This window comes from Budorcas taxicolor, chromosome X, assembly GCF_023091745.1.
Source record: "Budorcas taxicolor isolate Tak-1 chromosome X, Takin1.1, whole genome shotgun sequence".
NCBI lineage: Eukaryota > Metazoa > Chordata > Mammalia > Artiodactyla > Bovidae > Budorcas > Budorcas taxicolor.
The window spans coordinates 106,064,587-106,086,416 of record NC_068935.1 but is presented as its reverse complement, the minus strand read 5'-3'; the positions used below and the strand labels follow the sequence as shown (position 1 = coordinate 106,086,416).

The window sequence follows — 21,830 nt, the reverse complement described above, 5'->3', positions numbered from 1 at the left end:
AGCTGCCGTTTACTGAGTCTTCATAAACCTTACCTCCATGAAATCTGCATGTCAGACCAGTGAGATGGGGATGAAATTCAGTGAGAGTGTTGAGGTTCCAACCCAGGTGTTTGTGCCCCCAGAGCCTGTTCACTTTCCCACTTGCTACCTAAACTCAAACTCTTGTGGTGCCGTTATAGTCTTAGGAAGTCCATCAAATATATGAATGTTTGGGCAGGCTGAATAACGTAACCTAGAAGTGGCAAGGATGTTGTAGATTCAAGGATTTATTAGTCGGCCTTTATGAAAACTAAACAGTCACAGAACTTCAGTGTCTAATGGTCTTAATCCTTTAGAGCTGGTTTTATAATCCTTCTGGTTAGCTGGAGAAAGAAAACCCCAGGGTTGGCCTTTCCCAGGGAAGATAGGGGTAAACACTCAGAGCCTGCTCTGTTGAGGGAAATGGGGAATGGTGGGATTCAGCAGACAGACGTCCCTAAAGAAACATTAACAACCTCAGCTTGGATGGAAGTTCTAGTCTGAAGATCAGAAAGAAACAGAAACATGAGAGAGTGAGCTCTTTTCTATAACCTTATATCGCCTGAGAGCCAGAGGCTCTCAACATAGCCCTGTATCTAACATGTCGAGGGCAAGGCTCTTAGACTTCCTGTCTTGTAGTTTTTTTGTGTTTTTTCTTTCTCTTAGTTGTTTTTAGCTAAAAAGAAAATGAAATAATGCAAATGTAAGAACAGATATGAATGATATTTTAAAATTGTATTAATTGACTAAGTCTGCCAACTAGTGAGTTGTCAGTGAACAAATATTTGTTGAGTGCTAACTATGTGCTAGGCACGGGGACACATAGTGAGTAGAGGGTAAGACATCGATGAGCCATGAGCTCAGAGAGCTTAGAGTTTTATGGAAGAGATAGAAGATAAATATGGATTTTAAAATTATAGACAGTTCTATACAAATCCAGTGGTGATCTTCTTATTTATCGCATATTCTAATGCTTCCAGGTTTCTGTCAGCTTCTTTGCCTGAGTTCTGTAGAGTCAAGGCTGGCTTTGCAATTTCTCTCAAATTGCATATAGATATCTAATTCAGATTCATTTATGGCATTTGTGGTGAAACCAGGTGTACATGAAATAGAACTTTAAAGTTTCCGTAACACTCATGTTACAGAAGCTAATGGTATGCTCCATTAAATATGCACTTCTTTGTAGTTCTGTTTCTCAACTTTTTTAAATTTTTTTACTCTTGCAGTTTGAATCAAGCGTAGAAATCTGCCAAGGTGACTCAGTAATCTCCCTAGCACTTGAATGTTAGCTTATTGAGATTGAGCAAGGCTTTAGCTGACAGTAATAGAGGACCTCTCCATTATAAGTCAATGGAGTGGAAGTTCCCTGATGGTCCTGTGGCTAAGGATCCATGCTCCCAATATAGGGGCCCAGGGTTCAATCCCTGATTAGGGAACAAGATCCTGCATATCTCTATTGAGGATCCCTCATGCCACAACTAAGACCCAGCACAGCCAAATAGATAAATATTTTTCTAAAAAAAAAAGAAGTCACTGGTTATTCAGTGAAGAAGCTATGGTGCATGATGGCAGCTTGGGTCATTAGTAGGTGGCTGGTGGTAATTCACAAGTGACTCAAAAGCGTAAAAATGGTATCTGCATGGTAGCAAGGAAGAATAAAGCCCTTGTCAGTCACAGGCAGCAAAGCCCTCCCTTCCCAACCAACCGTCTCACCACCACCCCTCCTTGTCAGGAAACAATGAGGAAATTGTATCTGGAAGCCTGGTATAATCATGATATATGGCTTCTCTTTGGATGTGTTTGCCATTCCTGACCACATTATAGAGGGTGGCTGGGAAAAAAATGAGGGTTTGGTGCCCTAGTAGGACCTTATTTTACTAACTCATTAGTGACTACAAGTCTCTGTTTTTCCTTTTAATAAAATGTATATGGTGGTGGTTTAGTTACTAAGTCATGTCTGACTCTTACAACCCCATGGCTCCTCTGTCCATGGGGATTCTCCAGGCAAGAATACTGGAGTGGGTTCCCATTCCCTTCTCCAGGGGATCTTCCCTACCCAGAGGTCAAACCTGGGTCTCCTGCTTGGCAGGCAGATTTTTTACCACTGAGCCATCTGGGAAGCTTCAGTTTTGTTATCTGTAAAATGAAAATAGTAATATTTATCTGGTTATATTAAATGGTATAGTGATTATGGATAAGCTGCTTGGCTCATAGAAGGCACTCAACAAAGCCTAATTGTTTTTTTTTTTTCCCTTTTTCTGGAATCATGCGTCTTCCTTACTAGTATTTCTGCAGTTTCAGGAATCTGCTTTCATGATCCAAACAGCCTGCCCTTCCTAAATGTAACTAACTCCAAGGTAGTGGAGTAAGCACAATTTTCCATGTAATTTTATTTTTTCTATAAAACCAGAATATTTGATTAAAAATAAGTAAGTCAAATATTTAATACCCCTGTATTGAAATTAAACATGTTTAGAACCAGTTATTTATAATACCTAAGTTTTTTGTTTTGTTTTGGGTTTTTTTTTCCTCTTTGGTCTCCTTAAAAGTTTTCTGAATCTATATGCCAGTACATCTACCCTTGGAAACAAAGCAGCCAGAGCGAGCACTTGACCCCTTTTCAGGAAAACAAAGTTCTGATTCAAACAAAAAGCAGGGTTTTTTCTCTATTTCGGGTGATGACCTGAATCCAGATTGAAGCATTGAAACCCACAGCCTCTAACATACGTTCGTAAGAAAATTACGCTAACCAATTGGCCATAATTCCATTGTAATGCCAAAGTAATCATAAAAGGTATGAAATATCAGATTGTTGATATCTCTAGCATCAGGGAACTGGGGTTTAGACCCCAGCCAACTCTGTCACTTATTAACTATGAAACCTAGGGGAAGGTAACCTCTCTATGCCTGTCATGTGGTGAAAATAATGGTACCTCCCACATAGAATTAATGTAAGAATGAAATGAGTCAATGCATGTAAAACACTTCTGCACAAGCTCTTTGTAAATACCCTTGGCTATTATTATTTTTGCTGTGATTGTTTTAATGATTTCCCTTGCTTTGTTGTCTCTATCAACATGTGCAGGTAGACACTTTTCTACCTCTTATAGTGTGTATTTCCTGGAAGGGTGCTATTCTAAAACTATTCACTTGTTGTAGAACTGTTCATTTGTCTGTGCCCCCACTGGACCTTCAGATCTTTGAGGGCATCCCTGTCCTTATAAAATTTCTATATCCTCTCTTTTTTGAATAAATTAATCTGAACTAGAAGCTACATAGATGCTTTCTGTCCAAATTCATATTTTGTACAATTAAGCAATGAATTCCATGAGAGGCTTTTTATGTTAATAGTATGAGAACCTAAAACATTGCTTAAGCCAACCATACTACTCATTGGCTGTTTGACCTATCTGAGCCTCAGTTTTCTTATCTGTCAAATGGGTAGTATGATATAGGTGTTTTTTTTTTTATAAGAGAATTGGTTGTAACAACTAACTGAAAAAAGATGTGTCTAATATCTGACACAGAGAAAACTTTCTTGTTAACAATAATTATTTTTCCCTTGAATCCAAAGTGCTGCTCAACAAGAATTCGGAGACAACTGGACAGGAACCTCACCTTTCATAAAATGGTGGCATGGATGATTGCACTTCACACTGGTAAGTTCATTCAGATATTTGAGACTGCAAAGAAAACTTGGAACCAGAGTATTCCCTCTAAGATACTTTTAAAATAAGATATCAGCCTTTGCAGGTAGATTGAGATATTTTTTTGAACGAGTTCTGTTAGAAAAATATTCAACACTCTTTCTGCCATCCCAACATTAGGATTTATTCCTTCAGGTCTTAAAACGTTATTCCCTAAGGCTCTTCTGATAAAATCCCAGTGCACTCCCCCTTTTGCACACTTTTTAATGTGAAAATTGTTTGTTAGTTCACATGTAAGAGCTTTTGTTCATTCATTTTTTAAAAAAATACTTGGTTGAACATATAGATTCATGGATTTCTTGCAGTAACTCTACAAGGACCATAGCCCATAAATTGAGAATCTAAGATAGACATTATGAGCTAAACATTTTATTTTTATTATTTTTATATATGTATATATAATAGTATTCATGTATTTATATGTGTTAAATATTTTGTTTTATTATTATAATTATTAAGAAGGTGGTGTTGGTGTAAGAAGGGATCCTTATCAAATCTCCACTACTTTATCATAGAGTCAGGAAATGGCAACCCACTCCAGTATTCTTCCTGGAAAATTCCATGGACAGGGAAGCCTGGCAGGCTACAGTCCATGGGATCACAATGAGTCAGACATGACTGAGTGACTGAGCACCACACACACACACACACACACACAGGGACTGTAGCCAGAAACTCAGCTCCAAATAAAATTATGTACACCACTCACCCTCTTTGTTTCTCTTCTCTGCCCTCTTTAGCAATTCACACCATTGCACATCTATTTAATGTGGAGTGGTGTGTGAATGCCCGAGTCAACAATTCTGATCCTTATTCAATAGCACTCTCTGACATTGGAGATAAGCCCGGTGAAACTTACCTCAATTTTGTTCGACAAAGAATCAAGGTAAGCCTCTAATTTCCTAATTCAGATGTTCTCTAGACTATTAAAACTGAGGATTAGATTTCAGTGAGTGAACAATTTCACTTGATCAGAACAGCAACAATGACAAAAGTAGACTAACTATATCAGAGGGCCAGGTCTGTAGGTTCTAAGAATGTGGGCACACACACAAAAAATGCCTCCCATACTCCTGAGCTAAATGTGGAAGGTCACGATATGTTTTCCAGTTTCTTAAACTCACCTGTAAGAACGAGTATACATGAAGCCTGGAGCAACTCAGGCTTATCCTTGACAAGGCCCAGCAGTCAAAGAAAGCCAGGAACATCGTCTAGTCAAACGAACTTGGGTTTATTACTTACTGCAGCAAAGGAACCTCACACTCTGAGGAAATCTGGGGTTTCTCAGGAGGATGTTGAGAAAGGCTTGTTGTGGGATTTGTGTCAGATGATTTGGGAGGGGTTTCAGAAAACAAGCATTTGCTCTGGGTCAGGTTCAGTCCAAAATTGGGGATAGTTCCAGCATTAGGTATCTTAATAATTTTTTTCTAGGAGGCAGAAGAATGGGGCTAAGTCTGTAATAGTCTAAGAAGCAGCAGTCACGCATGTGTTTGTCTTGACTGGTCTTGAATGACAAGGTCACAGAATGACCTTGTCTGATGTTGGTGTTCTATGAAACTGTTTATGTGAAATAGGGAAGCTTCTGGCTGAGGTGTTAATACCAGCTCAGCCACCAGCTGATACCCATCAGCAATGCTTTTCCTCTTCCTTGCTTACAACATCTGAGAGGTGGCCTCTGTCTGCTAATTGCTCCAGCAGCAGCCATATGGGCCATCCATAGGCAAGGACTTCTTCCCTTCCAGTAGTTGCCAGAGCCTTCTACACTCAGAGGGAGAAGGTCAAAATCATTTTCATGTGCCCAGTGGTTGGGTAGGATATCTGAATCGAATCACTCACTATACACTGAATTCTAAACACATTTTGTTGTCTGTTTAGATTCCAAAAAAGTCCTTTAATTTTGCAGAAATCATTATCCTCAGGCTGATATTAAAAAATGTGATCTATTTAGGGACAGAATTAAACAGCATCAAATAAAATAGGAATTCTCTTTGTATGATGTCTTGGATGACTTTTCTTTTATTTATACCATGATACATAGAGGTGGCACTGCAAACATATCAAGTGAGCTGACACTGCAGTGCTGGGCCCAGATCACGCTTCTGTTGTCTGTGCTCCCCTGCCCTTCTGTGTGCTTCCTTTCAATTGCCTGTATTTGTGTTTCTTCCTCAGAGGATTGCCCTGGGGCTACTGGAGGCCCTTTCTCCACAAGCTCCAAGATCTGAAAGGGCCTAGATAGCTATCTCGCTGAGCTGGTCTTAACCAATAACTGATGGGTTTGGGCCATAAAAACCCAGCTTCTTTGCCTCTAGTCAGGATAAACACTGAGATGTGTTTAGTCAGGATAAACACTGAGATGTGTTTGACCCTCTGCAGTTTCCCTGCAGCATCAGGCTGAAGATTTGGCCCAAAATCACCCTCTCGGAAAGGACCCTGATGCAGGGAAAGATTGAAGGCAAAGGAAAAGGGGACAGCAGAGGATGAGATGGTTAGATAGCATCACCGACTCAATGGATATGAATTTGAGCAAACTCCAGGACGTAGTGGAGGACAGGGGAGCCTGGTGGTCTGCAGTCCATGGGATACAACTAAGCCACTGAACAACACCCTTATTTGACTTGACATGTTCCTCTTTCCTGTCCTGTTAACCATTCTCTTACCAGTTTCTTCAGGAGCACATTCTTTCAAAATCACTTACCCATGAATCCTCATCTCAGGATCTGCTTTGGAGGAACATAGCCTAAGATGTGGCATGCCCAGAATACTTTTACAAGCTAAGCATTATGACACTTTCCAAATCAAAGCAGGAAAAGAGCTTCTGACCCTTTTAGGACATAGAGTTGACAAATGTCCTTTCTTCTGATACTGAGAACTACTTCTGTATATCAGTTGATATTTCCTATGACACCTCAACCATGTAAGACTTTTAGTTTGGAACTATCCATTCTAAGTCTGTATGGGCTTCCCTGATGGCTCAGTGGTAAAGAATCCTCCTGACAGTGTAGGAGACATGGGTTTGATCCCTGGGTCACGCAGATCCCCTGAGAAGGAAATGGCAACCCACTCCAGTATTCTCGTCTGGAGAATTCCATGGACAGAGGAGCCTAGTGGGCTACAGTCAATGGAGTCGCAAGAGAGTCAGCCACAGCTGAGAAACTAAACAACAACAATTCAAAGTCTATACCACCCTATTGAGGGATGGTTAGGATTATCTAAAGAAGGAAAGAACATACCTATTTCCCTGTTCATTGGACACTCTATAGATAGGGAGTCCTGCATCTGAGAGCATACAAATAATGTGTGTGTGTTTTTGTCTGTGTCTGTGTATTTTACAGAATCCTGAAGGAGGCCTGTATGTGGCTGTGACTCGGGTGGCAGGCATCACCGGAGTCGTCATTACACTGTGCCTGATATTAATTATCACGTCCTCCACCAAAACCATCCGGAGGTCTTATTTTGAAGTGTTTTGGTACACACACCATCTCTTTGTGATCTTCTTCATTGGTCTCGCCATCCATGGAGTTCAGTGAGTATTTAAACTCCAAAGCCAAGTACTTTATGCCCCTCAGTTCCCAGACATGGTATTCTGTTAGAGGCACAGTGACCTTGTCTTGGTGTGATCAGCCTGTCTGTTGAGAGAATAAGAGGTGAAAACAGAAGTCACTTTGATAAAAACCACTCAGTACCACTTTAGTTTCTGGTATGCGACTCATAACTATTCATAGTGCAGTTATTTATAGCAAACTTGAAAAATACACCAAAGTTTTGAACATCTTTGCAAGCATATACAAAGCATGCTGAGAGTGCTGGTAGAGTCTTGGACGTCTGCAATGATGTTTCCCATGGCTTAATCCCTCGTAAATTAGACAAACTCCCAAACCAGGGAGGGTAATGATTCATCAGGTGAAAGGGTCTGCTGTAGTTCAATGAGTTTTGATTCAAGCCAATCATTCACTGATTACCTACTGTATATGAGGGCCAATCTCAGACACAGTGGGGAATACTAGAATGAGAAACACATGGTTATTGCCTTCAAGCATCCTAACATAATAAAGGGAAGACCTAGCTTCTATTGAGCATCTGTGACAGGCATGTTTCTTTTAACCTGTAAAAGGAAGACGTGCTCTTACTGTCCTCATTTACTGGGGAAATGATAGACAAGGAAACAGACTAAAAAAGTTTACAGGGTTGGCCAGAAAGTTAATTTGGCTTTTTCTGTACCATCCTATGGACAAACCCAAATGAACTTTTTGGCTAACCCAGTATGTAGCCAAGCCATCACCAGTTTATCAGTGGTTTAGATGGGATTGGAACTCAGAGGGGCTAAGGCAGGCAGTGATGAATCTGTCCTAGAGACACTCAGTGCCTGGATGTGCGGTTGAGAGAATTTGCCTTATTGGGACCCCTGTTTCATACCAGGCTTCCTTTTTCTACTGTTTCACACTAGCCGATTCTCCCACCTGCACGCAAAAGCAGGCCTGGGAAGTTCCCCAGTGGGTACGGGGCTGCATATAACTAAGAGTAGAGGAAGTAGGTGCTCAAGGCTCAGTGACTCTGCTCTGAGTCAAGTCAGCCTAGAAGTGGCTGAGACTTGAGTATGAAAAGGGGAAGGGTGGGGAGAAGCAGCCTGTGGCAACCCCTCATGTGCATTCTTTTTAAAAAATGTTTTATTGAAATATAGTTGAGGTACCATGTCATGTTAGTTTCAGGTATATGGCAAAATAACTCACTTATACATTCTTTTTCATCTTCTTTTCCATTATGGTTTATTACCAAATATTGAATATAGTTCCCTCTCCTCATGTGCATTCTTGATCAACTTGCAGACCCTGACCCCTGGTCATCCCTTTCTAAGCACTGAAAAATCGGTATAGACAAAGACTCTTTCAATTCAGTTCAGTCGCTCTGTCATGTCCTACTCTTTGTGATCCCGTGGACTGCAGCATGCTAGGCTTCTCTATCCATCACCAACTCCCTGAGCTTACTCACACTCATGTCCATAGAGTTGATGATGCCATCCAACCATCTCATCCTCTGTCGTCCCCTTCTCCTCCCGCCTTTCTTTATAGTGCAACTCTCACATCCATCCATGACTACTGGAAAACCCTCTTAAACCAATGAGTATCTTTAAACGGAACTCGGTCATCATCCAGTTGTTTCAGAGACTCCTAGAGAAAAAAAATTAATCTCTTCCCCTCTCTAGCTGAGTAATTCCACCACTTTACATTTGTATAGATTCATAGATTTGTATCTTTTTTTTTTTTGGCCATGGATCATGTGGTATATTAGTTCCCAACCAGGGATTGAAACTGTGCCCCCTGCATTTGTAGTGCAGAGACTTAATCACTGGACTGCCAAGGAAGTCCCTCACAGATATTTATCTTACTGTGGAGCAGGCAGAGGACAGATATGTTCCCTGTTCTCCACCTGAGGAAAATCTGCCACTTACACTGGTTGACTGATTCTTAGTCTCATAGCTAGGTAGCAGCTGAACTGGGATTAAAATGCAGGTTTTCTGACTTCCAGTCTTGGCACTGAGAAGAGAAGAAAGTCAGTTTTTTTTTTTTTCTATCACTCCCCATGTGATCTTGAGCATTAAGAACTCTAATAGTTATCATTTGTTGGATCATTACTTTGTGCGGGAGTCTTATATGCATCATGCCAGTTGATTCCCAAAATAAACTTTTAATGAGGTACTTATGCCTATCTTATGGGCTTCCCAGGTGGCATTAGGGGTGAAGAACCTACCTTCCAATGCAGGCGACATAAGAGATGCAGGTTCAATCCCTGGTCGGGAAGATCCCCTGGAGGCGGGCATGGAACCCACTCCAGTATTCTTGCCTAGAGAATCCCATGGACAGAGGAGCCTGGCGGGCTACAGTCCATAGGCTCACAAAGAGTCGGGCATGACTGAAGAGACTTAGCATGCACACACATGCCTATCCTACAGCTGAAGAAACTGAGGCTCAAAACAAGTAAAATAACTTGCCCAATTTGCCACTAAATTAGCAAGGGGTGGATGTGGGATGTGAAATCAAGGCTGTCTGGCTTGGGTCCAGAATTGCTTTCAGCAAATCATTCTGCTTCTAGTTACCTGGTCTCTCTAAGCCTCAGGGTCCACATATGTAAAATGAGGGTGCTTACATTTCAGGCCTGTTATGAAAACCAACTGAAATAATTTGTGTACAGTGCCTTTCCCATACCTGGCACATGACAGATGCTCAACACATGGTAATTCTCTTCCCTAGGACCTAGGGATAGAAAGCAATGGTTAATGACCTTGAAGTAAAACATCCTCTGAATATACCAAGTGGCCCAAACTTTTACAAAGGGCCTTCTATGTGTCATCTTATATATTTTGAAATGTTAGTGTTACTCACTCAGTCATGCCCGACTCTTTGTGACCCCATGGACTACAGCCCGCTGGGCTCCTCTGTCTATAGTCCAGGCAAGGATTCTGAAGACCTTGCCATTTATGTTTCTAGAGACCAGAGACCTGACTCTTTCAACTTTGTGCCTCCCTCCACCAGTTCCTACTCAACCTGCATTGTCTTATGTTATAGTAGTTGCTCAATTAATACTTATTGAAGTGAATGGGCTCTGAGCATTTCAGGGAACATACTATCAGTGTTGATGTCTGTGAGAATGGCATATCTCCACAAAGTCATCTCAAGTGAATTTCAGCCTTTTGATTTAATTTAGACAACTTTGAAAAAACAAATAAAGGATCTATACCAAGCCTCAGGGCTACTGTAGATGGTTGTATGGGTTGTCAACTACACAAGCATACCTGGCCAATGGGAATGAAATTAGTCCATGCTCTGCTGGCCAAACTCTTTGCCTGTAGGGCTGTCCTCAAAGAGGCGGGGCATCTTGTTCTAATTTTCAGAAAGACTCTGTACCCATCAGCAGTTGCTCTCATAGATTTGCAGTTTTTCTGTTTTTGTTTCTAAATGAGAATAATATTTGAAACAGAAGCACAAATGTTGCACTTCAGAAAACATGTATGGATGATCCAAAACTTACCCTGTAGATGTAATGTTACATATAAATATCCTTTGTGCCATCATACATTTTTCCTTTTTATTCTTTTTCTCTTTTTTTTGGCTATGCTGTGCAGCATGTGGGATGTGGGACCTTAGTTCCCAGACCAGGGATCAAACCCACATCCCCTGCGGTAGAAGCTTGGAATCTCAGCCACTGGACTGGCAGGGAAGTCCCCATATAATTTTTTTTCTATTGCTAAAGATCATGCATTTTTCCCTTCCTCTAATCTATTGGGAGGAGGCAATAAGATATTGCTTGTAAATCAGAAGTATAAGACCCATATTAGAATACTAAAAACATGTCCAGAATCTCAAAAAATTAAGAACTTAATGTCTCATTTCTAAATGGTCAAGACTTACATTTCCTCCTCAGGCAGATTGTACGTGGGCAGACTGCAGAGAGTTTATTGAAACACCAACCAAGAAACTGTTATCAAAACATCTCAGAGTGGGGAAAAATAAAGAACTGTCCAATCCCAGAGTTCTCTGGGAACCCTCCTATGGTACGTACAACCCATTGTTGCTATTATAGTTTCATTACCAATAATCTTCAAACTACATCTAAGAAATACATACAAATGTCATAGAGTTGTCCATTATGAATGTCATGGAACTGCTAGGTTAAGTATCCAGTGTTTTTCTGCTATGCTAATTGTCTAGAATTAGTTCTTGAAAAGTAACCTTTACATTAGTCTGATATGAGCATGCTCATATAAAACTTGGAAAAGTATTGTTTTTTTAAAGTGCATTTGGATTCAAGAACTTCCATCTCTTCTGGATATGATGGCCATGATAATATCAGTTAATGATTTTCAGAGGGATTCCATCCTGAGCTGAATTGGAAAGCTCAGATAATGATTTATAATATAAGGAGCCAGGAACCTCCTCAGATACCAGGAAATAAGATTTTCTATCCAGCTTTCAGAGCTGAGTAGAAATTTGTGAGATGGTACATAGGGCTGCCATTAGGTATCAGGAGGTCCTGTCTGTGAATAAAGGAGACTGGAGAGCTAGGTTCATGCCAACACCCAGTGGCACTTCGTGGCAGAGCAGGAGTGTGGCAAGGGTGACCAAGGGAAAGGATGCTAAAATATTTCCCTTTTGTTGGGAACTCTCAAGAACTCCATTTTGTTTATTCTCAATATCTCTGTTCCATAGAGTGAGAATTGAACCCTATGATTTTCATACCTTTTCCCCCATTGGCAAGCAATACACATTATTGGTTACTATGTCAGCTATTGGTATAAAACTAAGCAAAAATCAACGTTTGTATAGGTCTTCTGAAAAGTATCATTAATTGTGTCCTTAAACACAGTATAATATAAATGCAAATTTACCATCCCGTTTCTCCTTCCTTTTTCCCTACTCTGCTAATATAGGAGTACTCTTCCTCTAGAAACAGCATCTAGACGACTTAACATCTTTCAGCATCCTTACTTATCAATGAAAGTAACCAGACACATCACTGAACTACCCCCACTACATAGAGACATCAGTTGTTGTTGTTTTAGTCACTCAGTCTCATCCGACTCTTTGCAACCCTATGGACTGTAGCCCACCAGGCTCCTCTGTCCATGGGATTCTCCAGGCAAGAATACTGGAGTGGGTTGCCATTTCCTTCTCCCAGGGATCTTCCCAACCCAGGGACTGAACCCACATGTCCTTCATGGCAGGTGGATTCTTTACTGCTGAGCCACCAGGGAAGCCCAGAGACATCAATAGAAAGGATTAAAAGGGAACTGTATTGCAGATCCTCTTCTGAGTTGGGAAAGGCACATTTCCTTGAAGACACCTGGAGTCAGAATGCTACTACCTTAGCAGACACCTACCTCAGAAATGCTCCTGGGTTTCTGGGAAGATTAGAGGTGATGTCCAACACCTGGTTCCATTCAATGTGGCCCCAGGTGGCCCCCAGGAAATAGATGGATAATGCTAGATGGTTTGAAAAACCTGTCCCATGAAAATGAAGGCCAGTAGCAGAGAATTTATGACCTCCAGGCAGATATTTTTCAAGTTTGATTGGAGATAGGGCTATTTGGGTGCTCTCAACTTCCAACAATAAGTTTCTTAAAAATTTTCATAGGAAGATCATTAGTGAGAGTACGGAAAGTCCTCTGAGATTTCTTTCCCTCTTGGAATCCCTTCTGGAATGTCGTATTTAAGATGATATCACCTTCTAAAATTCTTTGCTACTTCAGATATTCAACTAGGAACCTAATTGACTGAATCCCAGGATGGATCTGTTTGGTCTAAATATTTCTGGACAGCCAACAATGCCACAGAGTAATTCCAGTGGTCTGAAACATTGCAGATTCTGACAAGAGGGGACTCTAGAAAAAGCTAAAAATCTCTGGATCTGTCCTTATTCAGCAAGTGCATTGCTCTGAGAACTTGCCAGAATATTGGAGAAACAGCTAAATTCTTACATGAAATTTCTTATCTTGTGACGAATCAAGCTTTGACTACGTGACTGAGAGAAAGTAATTGCAATGTTACATTAAAAATATGATGTTTTTGAAATGCTGTCCTTTAGAGAAACGTTAATTCCAAAACCACCTTTACTCTGCTGTAGGATTCTCACAACTCCTATTGCAACAATAGGAGGAAATCCCATTCTTGTGGGCAGTTCCTCTTGGGAGAGTTTCATACTGTAGATATAGTTCCCCAATGTGACCAAAGAGAATGTTCATTTTTACTGGCTCAGAAATTTATTTTAACTTTAGGTATTTTCATGCATTTTTTTATAGGAGAAATTTACTAATATAATATCAAATATTTAAACAAGCCCACAAATGTTAATTGCATTTCTAAAATGTTTTGTCCCCGTGAATCTTTTATTAACTACCACCCCTTAACACATGCTTTTTTCATTGTTTGTTCTGATTACAGACTTGGAAATGGATAGTGGGTCCCATGTTCCTGTATCTCTGTGAGAGGTTGGTACGGTTTTGGCGATCTCAACAGAAGGTGGTCATCACCAAGGTAGGCACTGGCTTAGGAATGACTATCTAACTATATCATGGACAAGTCTACCCAAGTTCTTTACAACACTGTCAGAGCTGTCTTTTACTTGGTTTCTTTTGATTCAACTTAGGGCAGAGCGATGACCTATGGTTTGTTTCAATGCCCCTAGCCTGATAATCAAATGATTGGACCTTTTCATTGGGGAAACTAGAATTTAACATTTTCTGTTGAAAAATGAATGCAAATATTTTATGTAAATAAATTTGTGGTGTGTGTGTGTGTGTGTGTGTGTGTGTGTGTGTGTGTGTGTGTTAAGGGGAGAGGCATGAGGGATGATGTGATTAGTTAAGAGTAAAGAAGCAAAGAGATGAGTTCAAAAGGTCACAAAGGTCATTTATTGAGCCTTAAAATATTCAGATGCTGAAAGAATCAGGGAACCAGGGCAGGTCTTACTGAGATAGAGATCATTCCCCAGGTCCTCTTTGCCTCCTCCTCTGTGCTTTGTATGTAGTAACAGAATATCAGAGGTAACATCCTCAAAGTCTTTAGTAAGCTAACTAAACTTCATTGAGAGTTGAGTCTGGTAACTTCAAATATATAGTGGTTTATTCCCCTCATGTCGATGCCACTTCTTATCACTAAATAAATAAATATCTAACTAAATAAATAAAAATAGAATTACCTTATAGTTTCAGGAAACATCAGACAAGACTATTTTTATCAAATAAAATTGAATTCAATTCAGTTCAAAAAGTATTTACCAAAGTTTACCATGGGTTGCTTTTGCAAAACACACAAAACCTTCCTGTCCACCTACCTCTTCTTTCTGGACCCCTATGGAAGGTCATAGGAACGTAGTCCAGCTGGCAATGGAGATCTTGAAATATAGGAAGCCACAACAGTTCTCCTTTTATGATATTTATATTGTATGAGAAAAAGCCTACAGATCAGCAAAAAGAGCAACCACAAAATTTCCCTTACTAGACCAAAATGAACTAACCAGACAAGTGTTTCTGCTAGGCCTATTTCTAAGGCAAACTTGTTTTCCTGTGAATAAAATGAATATCCATTTTCTTCTCATGTCAACACATGTAAGAAACGAAGTACTATCCAAAAGTATTTTGTGACTGTGTTGTCCACTAGGACATTTTACTCCCTCCTATCCCAGTGTTGCCTGTGGTGGCAACATTGCAATATGGTAAAAATCATGTTCACCACACAAAATTGCAATGTGAGCAGCGTAATTTTCGAAGTCATTTTCATCAATCTTTGTTTTCAAAATGAAGCTTTACACCTCCTTAATTCAGTGATGAAGGTCCATGGGTTGCAGCCTTGTCATTTAAGTTATATTTGAATCACAAATTTTGGAAACATTTGACAATTTTTCTTAAAAGGATTTCCCATTCTCCTACTCCTCAGTCATGAAAAGTAAAGCTCAGCAGTATCAGTCAACATTGTGCTCAGTCCCTTCAGTCGTGTCCAACTCTTTGCAGCCCCATGGACTGTAGCCTGTCAGGCTCTTCTGTCCATGGGATTTTCCAAGCAAGAATACTGGAGTGGGTTGCCATGCCTTCCTCCAGGGGATCTTCCCAACCGAGGGATTGAACCAGTGTCTCCTGTGTCTCTTGCGTCACACGTGGATTCCTTACCACCGAGCTACCAGAGAAGCCCCTTACTCAACATTAGGAGACTGCTCTTTTGTTTCTATTGATTTTCTTTTCCTTTGATGTCCCTTGGTTTGTTTTCTGTTGTACATATAAAGACCTTCTAAGATCTCAGGAATCATCACAGAAACAGCATATTACAATGAAAGCATTTTGTTGTGTTCTATTTTTATTTTTATTTACCAACTCACCAGTTGATGGGCATTTGGACTGTTTCCAAATTATTTTGCTGTTGCAAACAAAGCTATTATGAACATTCAGGTACATGGAGAACGAACAATGGGTGGGTGGAACCTGGCTTTGGGAGAGATGAATGGTGTACTTCCCAAGTAGGGAGAAACAGAAACAATGCATGAAATCAAGCAGGCTCAAGGTGGGACTTGGGACAAAGACAGGCCAGCACCTTAGGCTTAGTTTGGGGGACGTTGCTATATAACTGTCAACGGGGTCACCTTCTGCCTCTGTCTGGCTGCTAAGGCTCTTGATCATCCCCCTGGGGAAACAGGAAGGCTGAGTAGGAAACCATCCCTTCTTCCTGTTTCTAGCCACTGCCTTGATTTCTTAGAGGAAAAAAAAATCACAGTAAGCCAGAGTCTTAGGTTGAATTCCCTAGCCAAGACTCAGAGACAGAGAACTGCATGCAGAAGGCTTATCGGGGCGTGTTCTCAGGAGAGGAACTTGTAAAAGAAAAAAAGGCAGGACTGGGGGAAGGAAATGGGTGGCTGTCAAAGTGGTTGCAACTGCAGCCTCAGCTGATCCTACAGGAAGTGCTGGAGCTGGGATGGCCCCTGGGAGTTGTCCGAAAGTGAGGACAAGGGCCAGGCCTTTGGGTCCCTGCATCAGAGCTCATTGTGGGCCACTGGCTACAGCCAAGGGCTATTCCCAGTAAGAGATTCGTTTGCTGGAAGAACTACTCTGTTGGCCCTGAAGAAGGGACCTGGGTGGGGCCTCTTAGCTGAGCCTCTTATCCATACAGACACTGACAAGACAAGTACTGGGAGAAAGGGGCATTTCCAGAGACATGTTTTATTTCCGTAGGTGGTCACTCACCCTTTCAAAACCATCGAGCTCCAGATGAAGAAGAAGGGATTCAAGATGGAGGTGGGCCAATACATTTTCGTCAAGTGTCCTGTGGTATCTAAGCTGGAGTGGCACCCTTTCACCCTGACCTCTGCCCCCGAAGAAGACTTTTTTAGCATCCATATCCGCATCGTGGGGGACTGGACAGAGGGACTCTTCAAAGCTTGTGGCTGTGATAAGCAGGAGTTTCAAGATGCCTGGAAACTACCAAAGTGAGTAGAGTGCCTGTTACAAAGGTGCATGCATTCAGGAAAATATGTCACTAAATAGCTTTGCTTCTCCCATCTCTTACTCCAGTAGCCCCTGAGTCTTGACAAAACACACGGATTCTACAAACAGAGGTAACGATCTCTGTGTTCCCCATATTACATGTGGTGAAGTGTTAGTCTGTCGTGTCCGACTCTTTGAGACCCCATGCACTGTAGCCCACCAGGCTCCTCTGTCCATGGAATTATCCAGGCAAGAATACTGGAGTGGGTTGCCCTTCAGTTCTCCAGGGGATCTTCCTGACCCAGGGATCGAACCCTGGTCTCCTGTGTCTTCTGCATTGCAGGCAGATTCTTTACCATCTGAGCCACCAGGGAAGCTGTTTATGCATATCTGTATAAATCTTATGTAAAATATAAAATATTTGAATCATATGTTAATCCTGAATATTCCCCAATGCCTTTACATTTGTAAGGGTCAAGGTCAAGGTATATTAACTTTCAATCAAAGCTATACTTAAAATTTAATTGCTATACATTATTTGAGGGGAAATGCCAGGTGGCGCTAGTGGTAAAGAACCTGCCTGCCAATGCAGGAGACATAAGACACTCTGGTTCGATCCCTGGGTCGGGAAGATCCCCTGGAGGAGGGCACACCAACCCACTCCAGTACTCTTGCCTGGAGAATCCCATGGACAGATGAGCCTGGCGGGCCACAGTCCATAGGGTCGCAAAGAGTCAGACACGACTGAAGTGACTAAGCATGCATGCATGCCAGATCTTACTCAGTTGGCCTCCTTCTTCCCACATGCCTAACATGGTGTCAGGTACTTAGTAAATGCTGAAGAAAAGTTGGTCAAATAACTCAATGACTAGACAAATGAAAAGTGGAGATAATAAATTCATAAAATATTATAGCATGGAAAATTCTCACTTTAATGTGCAAGAATTTCAAGTACGGGCTGCCCTGGCAAAACACAGACATGTGTGTGTGAGTGTGTATGTGAGTGTGTATGTGTTTGATGTGTGAAGGGAGGTACGGGAAAAAATACCCCTGAGAGTTACCACATATTTTCAGTTAGCTAAAAATTTCTCTTCTTACTTCCCACCCCAATGTTCACACCGAGTTGGTTACTTGAAAGCCGTCTCACAGAAGAAAGTGCCACATCATCAATACATTGTCCCGGTTTGAAGTGATGTATTGCACACCCCCAGTGATAATGTGTGCCCCCTCCGCCTCTGAAGAGCAAGACATCTGTGTAACCATCTCCCCCCATACTTCCCTCCAGGGTAGCTGTTGACGGGCCCTTTGGCACTGCCAGTGAAGACGTGTTCAGTTATGAGGTGGTGATGTTAGTGGGAGCAGGGATCGGGGTTACGCCCTTTGCATCCATCCTCAAGTCGGTCTGGTACAAATATTGCAATAAAGCCCCAAATCTGAGGCTCAAAAAGGTAGGTTCTTTCTTTTTTTCAGAGAGCTTGGACTGGTCATCACACTCTGCCAAGTGAAGCTTCAAAGAGCCATCAGGGCAGTGGCTGGCAGAGATCAGGCAAAGTGAAGACAAGTTCTGGGTGGTTTCAGAGAGGCAGGCTTCTCACAAAAGGGCTATTTGATAAATTAAAGGTGTCTCTGCGACTTACCTGGTGTTCCAGTGGTTAGGACTCAGCACTTTCACTGCCAAGGGTTTCAGGTTCAATGCCTGGTCAGGGAACTAAGATCCCACAAGCCTCGCAGCACCACCAAACAAACAAATAAATGTGGTTCTATAGGACCAGGCCTATTATTGAAAGTAATATACCATATTTGCATGGTATTACTAGAAATTCAGAAGAGAGAGAGCTAAAGTGTTCACAATCCCAATCCAGTAATTCTCCTTTTGGTAAATTCTCTTCCAACATTTTTCCACTTGTTTATATATTTTTAGAAAGTTGCATATATTGAGTATGTACAATTTCATGTCCCCCTCTTTTGAAAACATATAGTGTTTTTCAGTGTTGTCACAAGCTTGCTAATAATCATTTTTGATGAGTCCTTCATGTTCCATTGAGAGGATATAGAATAATTTTTCTATCATCTTATGTTAGATATTGAGGTAGATTCCATTTCCAGTCACCTCTCCCCCACATTTATTTGCAGGGGGAGGACACGAGACATGTCCTTTCATGACACTTTTACTTTTTTACTTTCTATGGCTGTCTCCTCAGAGTAAAGTCCCAGGGGAATTTTTGGTCCCATGTAAGTTGGGTTTCATTGCCTGAGAAACGACATCTTTAATAAAGCTTGAGTCACTCTAATGACTGTTGTTGTTTAGTCACTAAGTTGTGTCCAAGTCTTTGCGACCCCATAGTCTGTAGCCCAGCAGGCTCCTTTGTCCATGTGATTTCCCAGGCAAGAATACTGGAGTGGGTTACCATTTCTTTATCCAGGGGATCTTCCTGAGAGAGAACCTCTAATAGGCACATGGAGCTTACTTTGACTTTCATTCTCCCTTCCCCTCTTTTCAATGTTAAGGAGGTGTGGGTAGAACTACTTTTTCCCCTAGAACTCCGAGGTGTCTGGCGTAGCAGGCAGGGAAGTTGCATGGTGGCAACCATGGCTCATCAACATCCTACTGATCTTTCTAAAAGGAGAGTCCAAGGAAGTGAGGAATTCTGAGAGGGCAAGAGCAGCCCCAGAGGGCACATGGTGGGCTCATGTTTTCTTCTTAAGCTACAGATTTCTGAGAACAAGCTGTTTATTTACTATGCTGCTATGTAAAGGCCAGAGCAGGTTCATGCGAGCTAGTTTGTCAAATATCTAGAGTTTCCTGAAAACCTATGTTTCTAGGCATCCTGAGCAACAGGGAAAAGTGGAAGGTGCGAGGGTAGAAATCCATATGTCAATGCTGATAGGTCTCTATTTAAATAAGATCTACTCAATTCACAGATATAGAGAACTAACTGGTGGTTACCAGTGGGGAGAAGGGACAGGGAAGGGCTACATAGGGGGAGAGGATCAAAAGATACAAACTATTAAAAATAAAATAAGCTACAAGGATATACAGCATGGGGAATATAGCCAATGATTTATAATAATTATAAATGGGGTATAACCTTTGGAATTATTGATCACTCTACTATACACTTGTGATTTATATAATACTATACATCAATGATACTTCAATTTAAAAATTATATATATATAATGGTTGGATGGCATCATCAACTCAATGCACATGAGTTTGAGCAAAATCCGAAAGATGGTGAAGGACTGTGAAGCCTGGCGTGCTGCAGTCCATGGGGTTGCAAAGAGTTGGACATGACTGAATGAACAGCAAATAACCTGCTTCACGGTCTGTCCCCCTCTCAGATCTACTTCTACTGGCTCTGCCGGGACACACATGCCTTTGAGTGGTTTGCGGACCTGCTGCAGCTGCTAGAAACACAGATGCAGGAGAAGAACAACACGGGCTTCCTCAGCTACAACATCTACCTCACTGGCTGGGATGAGTCTCAGGTAAGGACAAAATCCCCAATCTCAGGTCTCTCCCATAGCACCCAGGGCTTACCGACTTTCCCTTGGCTATTGGAGTGGCTTGTGTACAGGTTTTAAGAATAGTCAGTGGGTTCAGGTGATCCACCGCATTCACTCTGACTCAGTATGCCCATATGTTCAGACTGTTGAGACTAAATTCAAAGCTGGTATCTGTGGGACAGGTCAAAGCTGGGGAGCCTACAAAGAAGTCAGAGCCACGACTGTGACCTTGTTAGAGCAATGCCCCCACCAGGAGTATTGAACCAGGTGGATAAGATGATCCACTGGGTTACGGGAAGAAAAGATAATATTAGCTATCTCTCACTCTCTTTCTGTGTGTGTGTGTGTGTGTGTGAGTATATGTATATATACATGCATATGTATGTTGCTATTGTTTAGTCACTAAGTCGTGTCCGACTGTTTTGTGACCCCATGGACTGTAACCCGCCAGGTTCCTCTGTCCCTCGGATTTCCCATGCAAGAATACTGGAGTGGGGTTGCTACTTCCTACTCCAGGGGATCTTCCAGACCCAGGGGTCTCCTTCATTGGCAGGCAGATTCTTTACCGCCGAGCCCCCTGGGAAGCCCATAAATACACATGCATAAATATACATGCATATATATGGGTATATATTCCTTTAATGTGTATTATGTATGTTTTATAATATACATAATACATTTAATAAGGAGTCATAATAACTGGTAACAATTCTTAAGCATATGCTTGTGCCAAGTATTCTTCTTAGTGTTTACATAGATTGTCTAATTAAATCCTCACAACCACCTTATAAGTAGCTATTATTCTTATCCATATTTTACAGATAGGGAAGCCAAGGCCCAGAACAGCTTAGGTCATTTGTCCAAGGGCATCCAAGTAATAAATGCTCCAGGACCTGCACTCTTAGCCACTTCCAGTAGTTCATGATAATTGTTTGTAAATAAATCAGTATATATCTAGTGAAGGTGATATATGTATGTATATATGTATACATGTGTGTAGTACACATATGTATATATACTCCCTCCTGAGACATTTAGCAATGAAATTGTGAATTTTCAATGGATTAAACAACTACAGCTACAAGTATTCATAAGATAACAATTCACGAGACAACCCGCCACAACAAAGAACTATCTGGCCTCAAATGTCTAAAGTGATGAGACTGAGAAACATAGAAACAAGTTAATGATTCCTAGTGGGTAATGTGTTTCTAAATAAACAAACATTAATGACTTGGCCCAGAAACAGCACAACCGTCCTCCTGAGTGAGGAGCTAAGGCAAGAGTTTCTGGTCACTGGCTCACTGGCCACACCCATACACTGGCTCCTCATCAGAGACATTTTTCACATGTACCTTGTACCTGTGAAAACTGACTTCTTCTCATTCAGGTTTTGGCATATTGCCTATTATAAATCCTCCAAGTCTTCAGAAAGTTTTGTAGGTCCCACAGGTCCCACAAACATAGGTCCCGGTCCACATGACCAAGAAAATTGCTGCTCTAGAAAAAGTGGTTTTAAGATGTCACTTCTGCAATTTAAAGACAAAACAACAGAATTTGATAAAAATGAAACCCAGGGGGGAAAATGTATAATATATAAATTGCTCTGCAGTTCTGTTGTTTTCAAAAGCCAG

At 41.3% G+C, this 21,830-nt stretch overlaps 1 protein-coding gene across 1 annotated transcript in view; it reads left to right on the top strand.

The window, feature by feature from the left end:
* Positions 1–21,830, top strand: part of LOC128070075 (cytochrome b-245 heavy chain) — a 31,140-nt gene that overhangs the window by 6,649 nt on the left and 2,661 nt on the right. The window contains exons 4-11 of the mRNA XM_052663381.1: positions 3,593–3,677; positions 4,466–4,611; positions 7,058–7,248; positions 11,142–11,271; positions 13,658–13,750; positions 16,435–16,688; positions 17,972–18,134; positions 20,032–20,178. Coding sequence (XP_052519341.1) covers positions 3,593–3,677; positions 4,466–4,611; positions 7,058–7,248; positions 11,142–11,271; positions 13,658–13,750; positions 16,435–16,688; positions 17,972–18,134; positions 20,032–20,178 — 1,209 coding nt within the window. The remainder of the gene's footprint in view (positions 1–3,592; positions 3,678–4,465; positions 4,612–7,057; positions 7,249–11,141; positions 11,272–13,657; positions 13,751–16,434; positions 16,689–17,971; positions 18,135–20,031; positions 20,179–21,830) is intronic.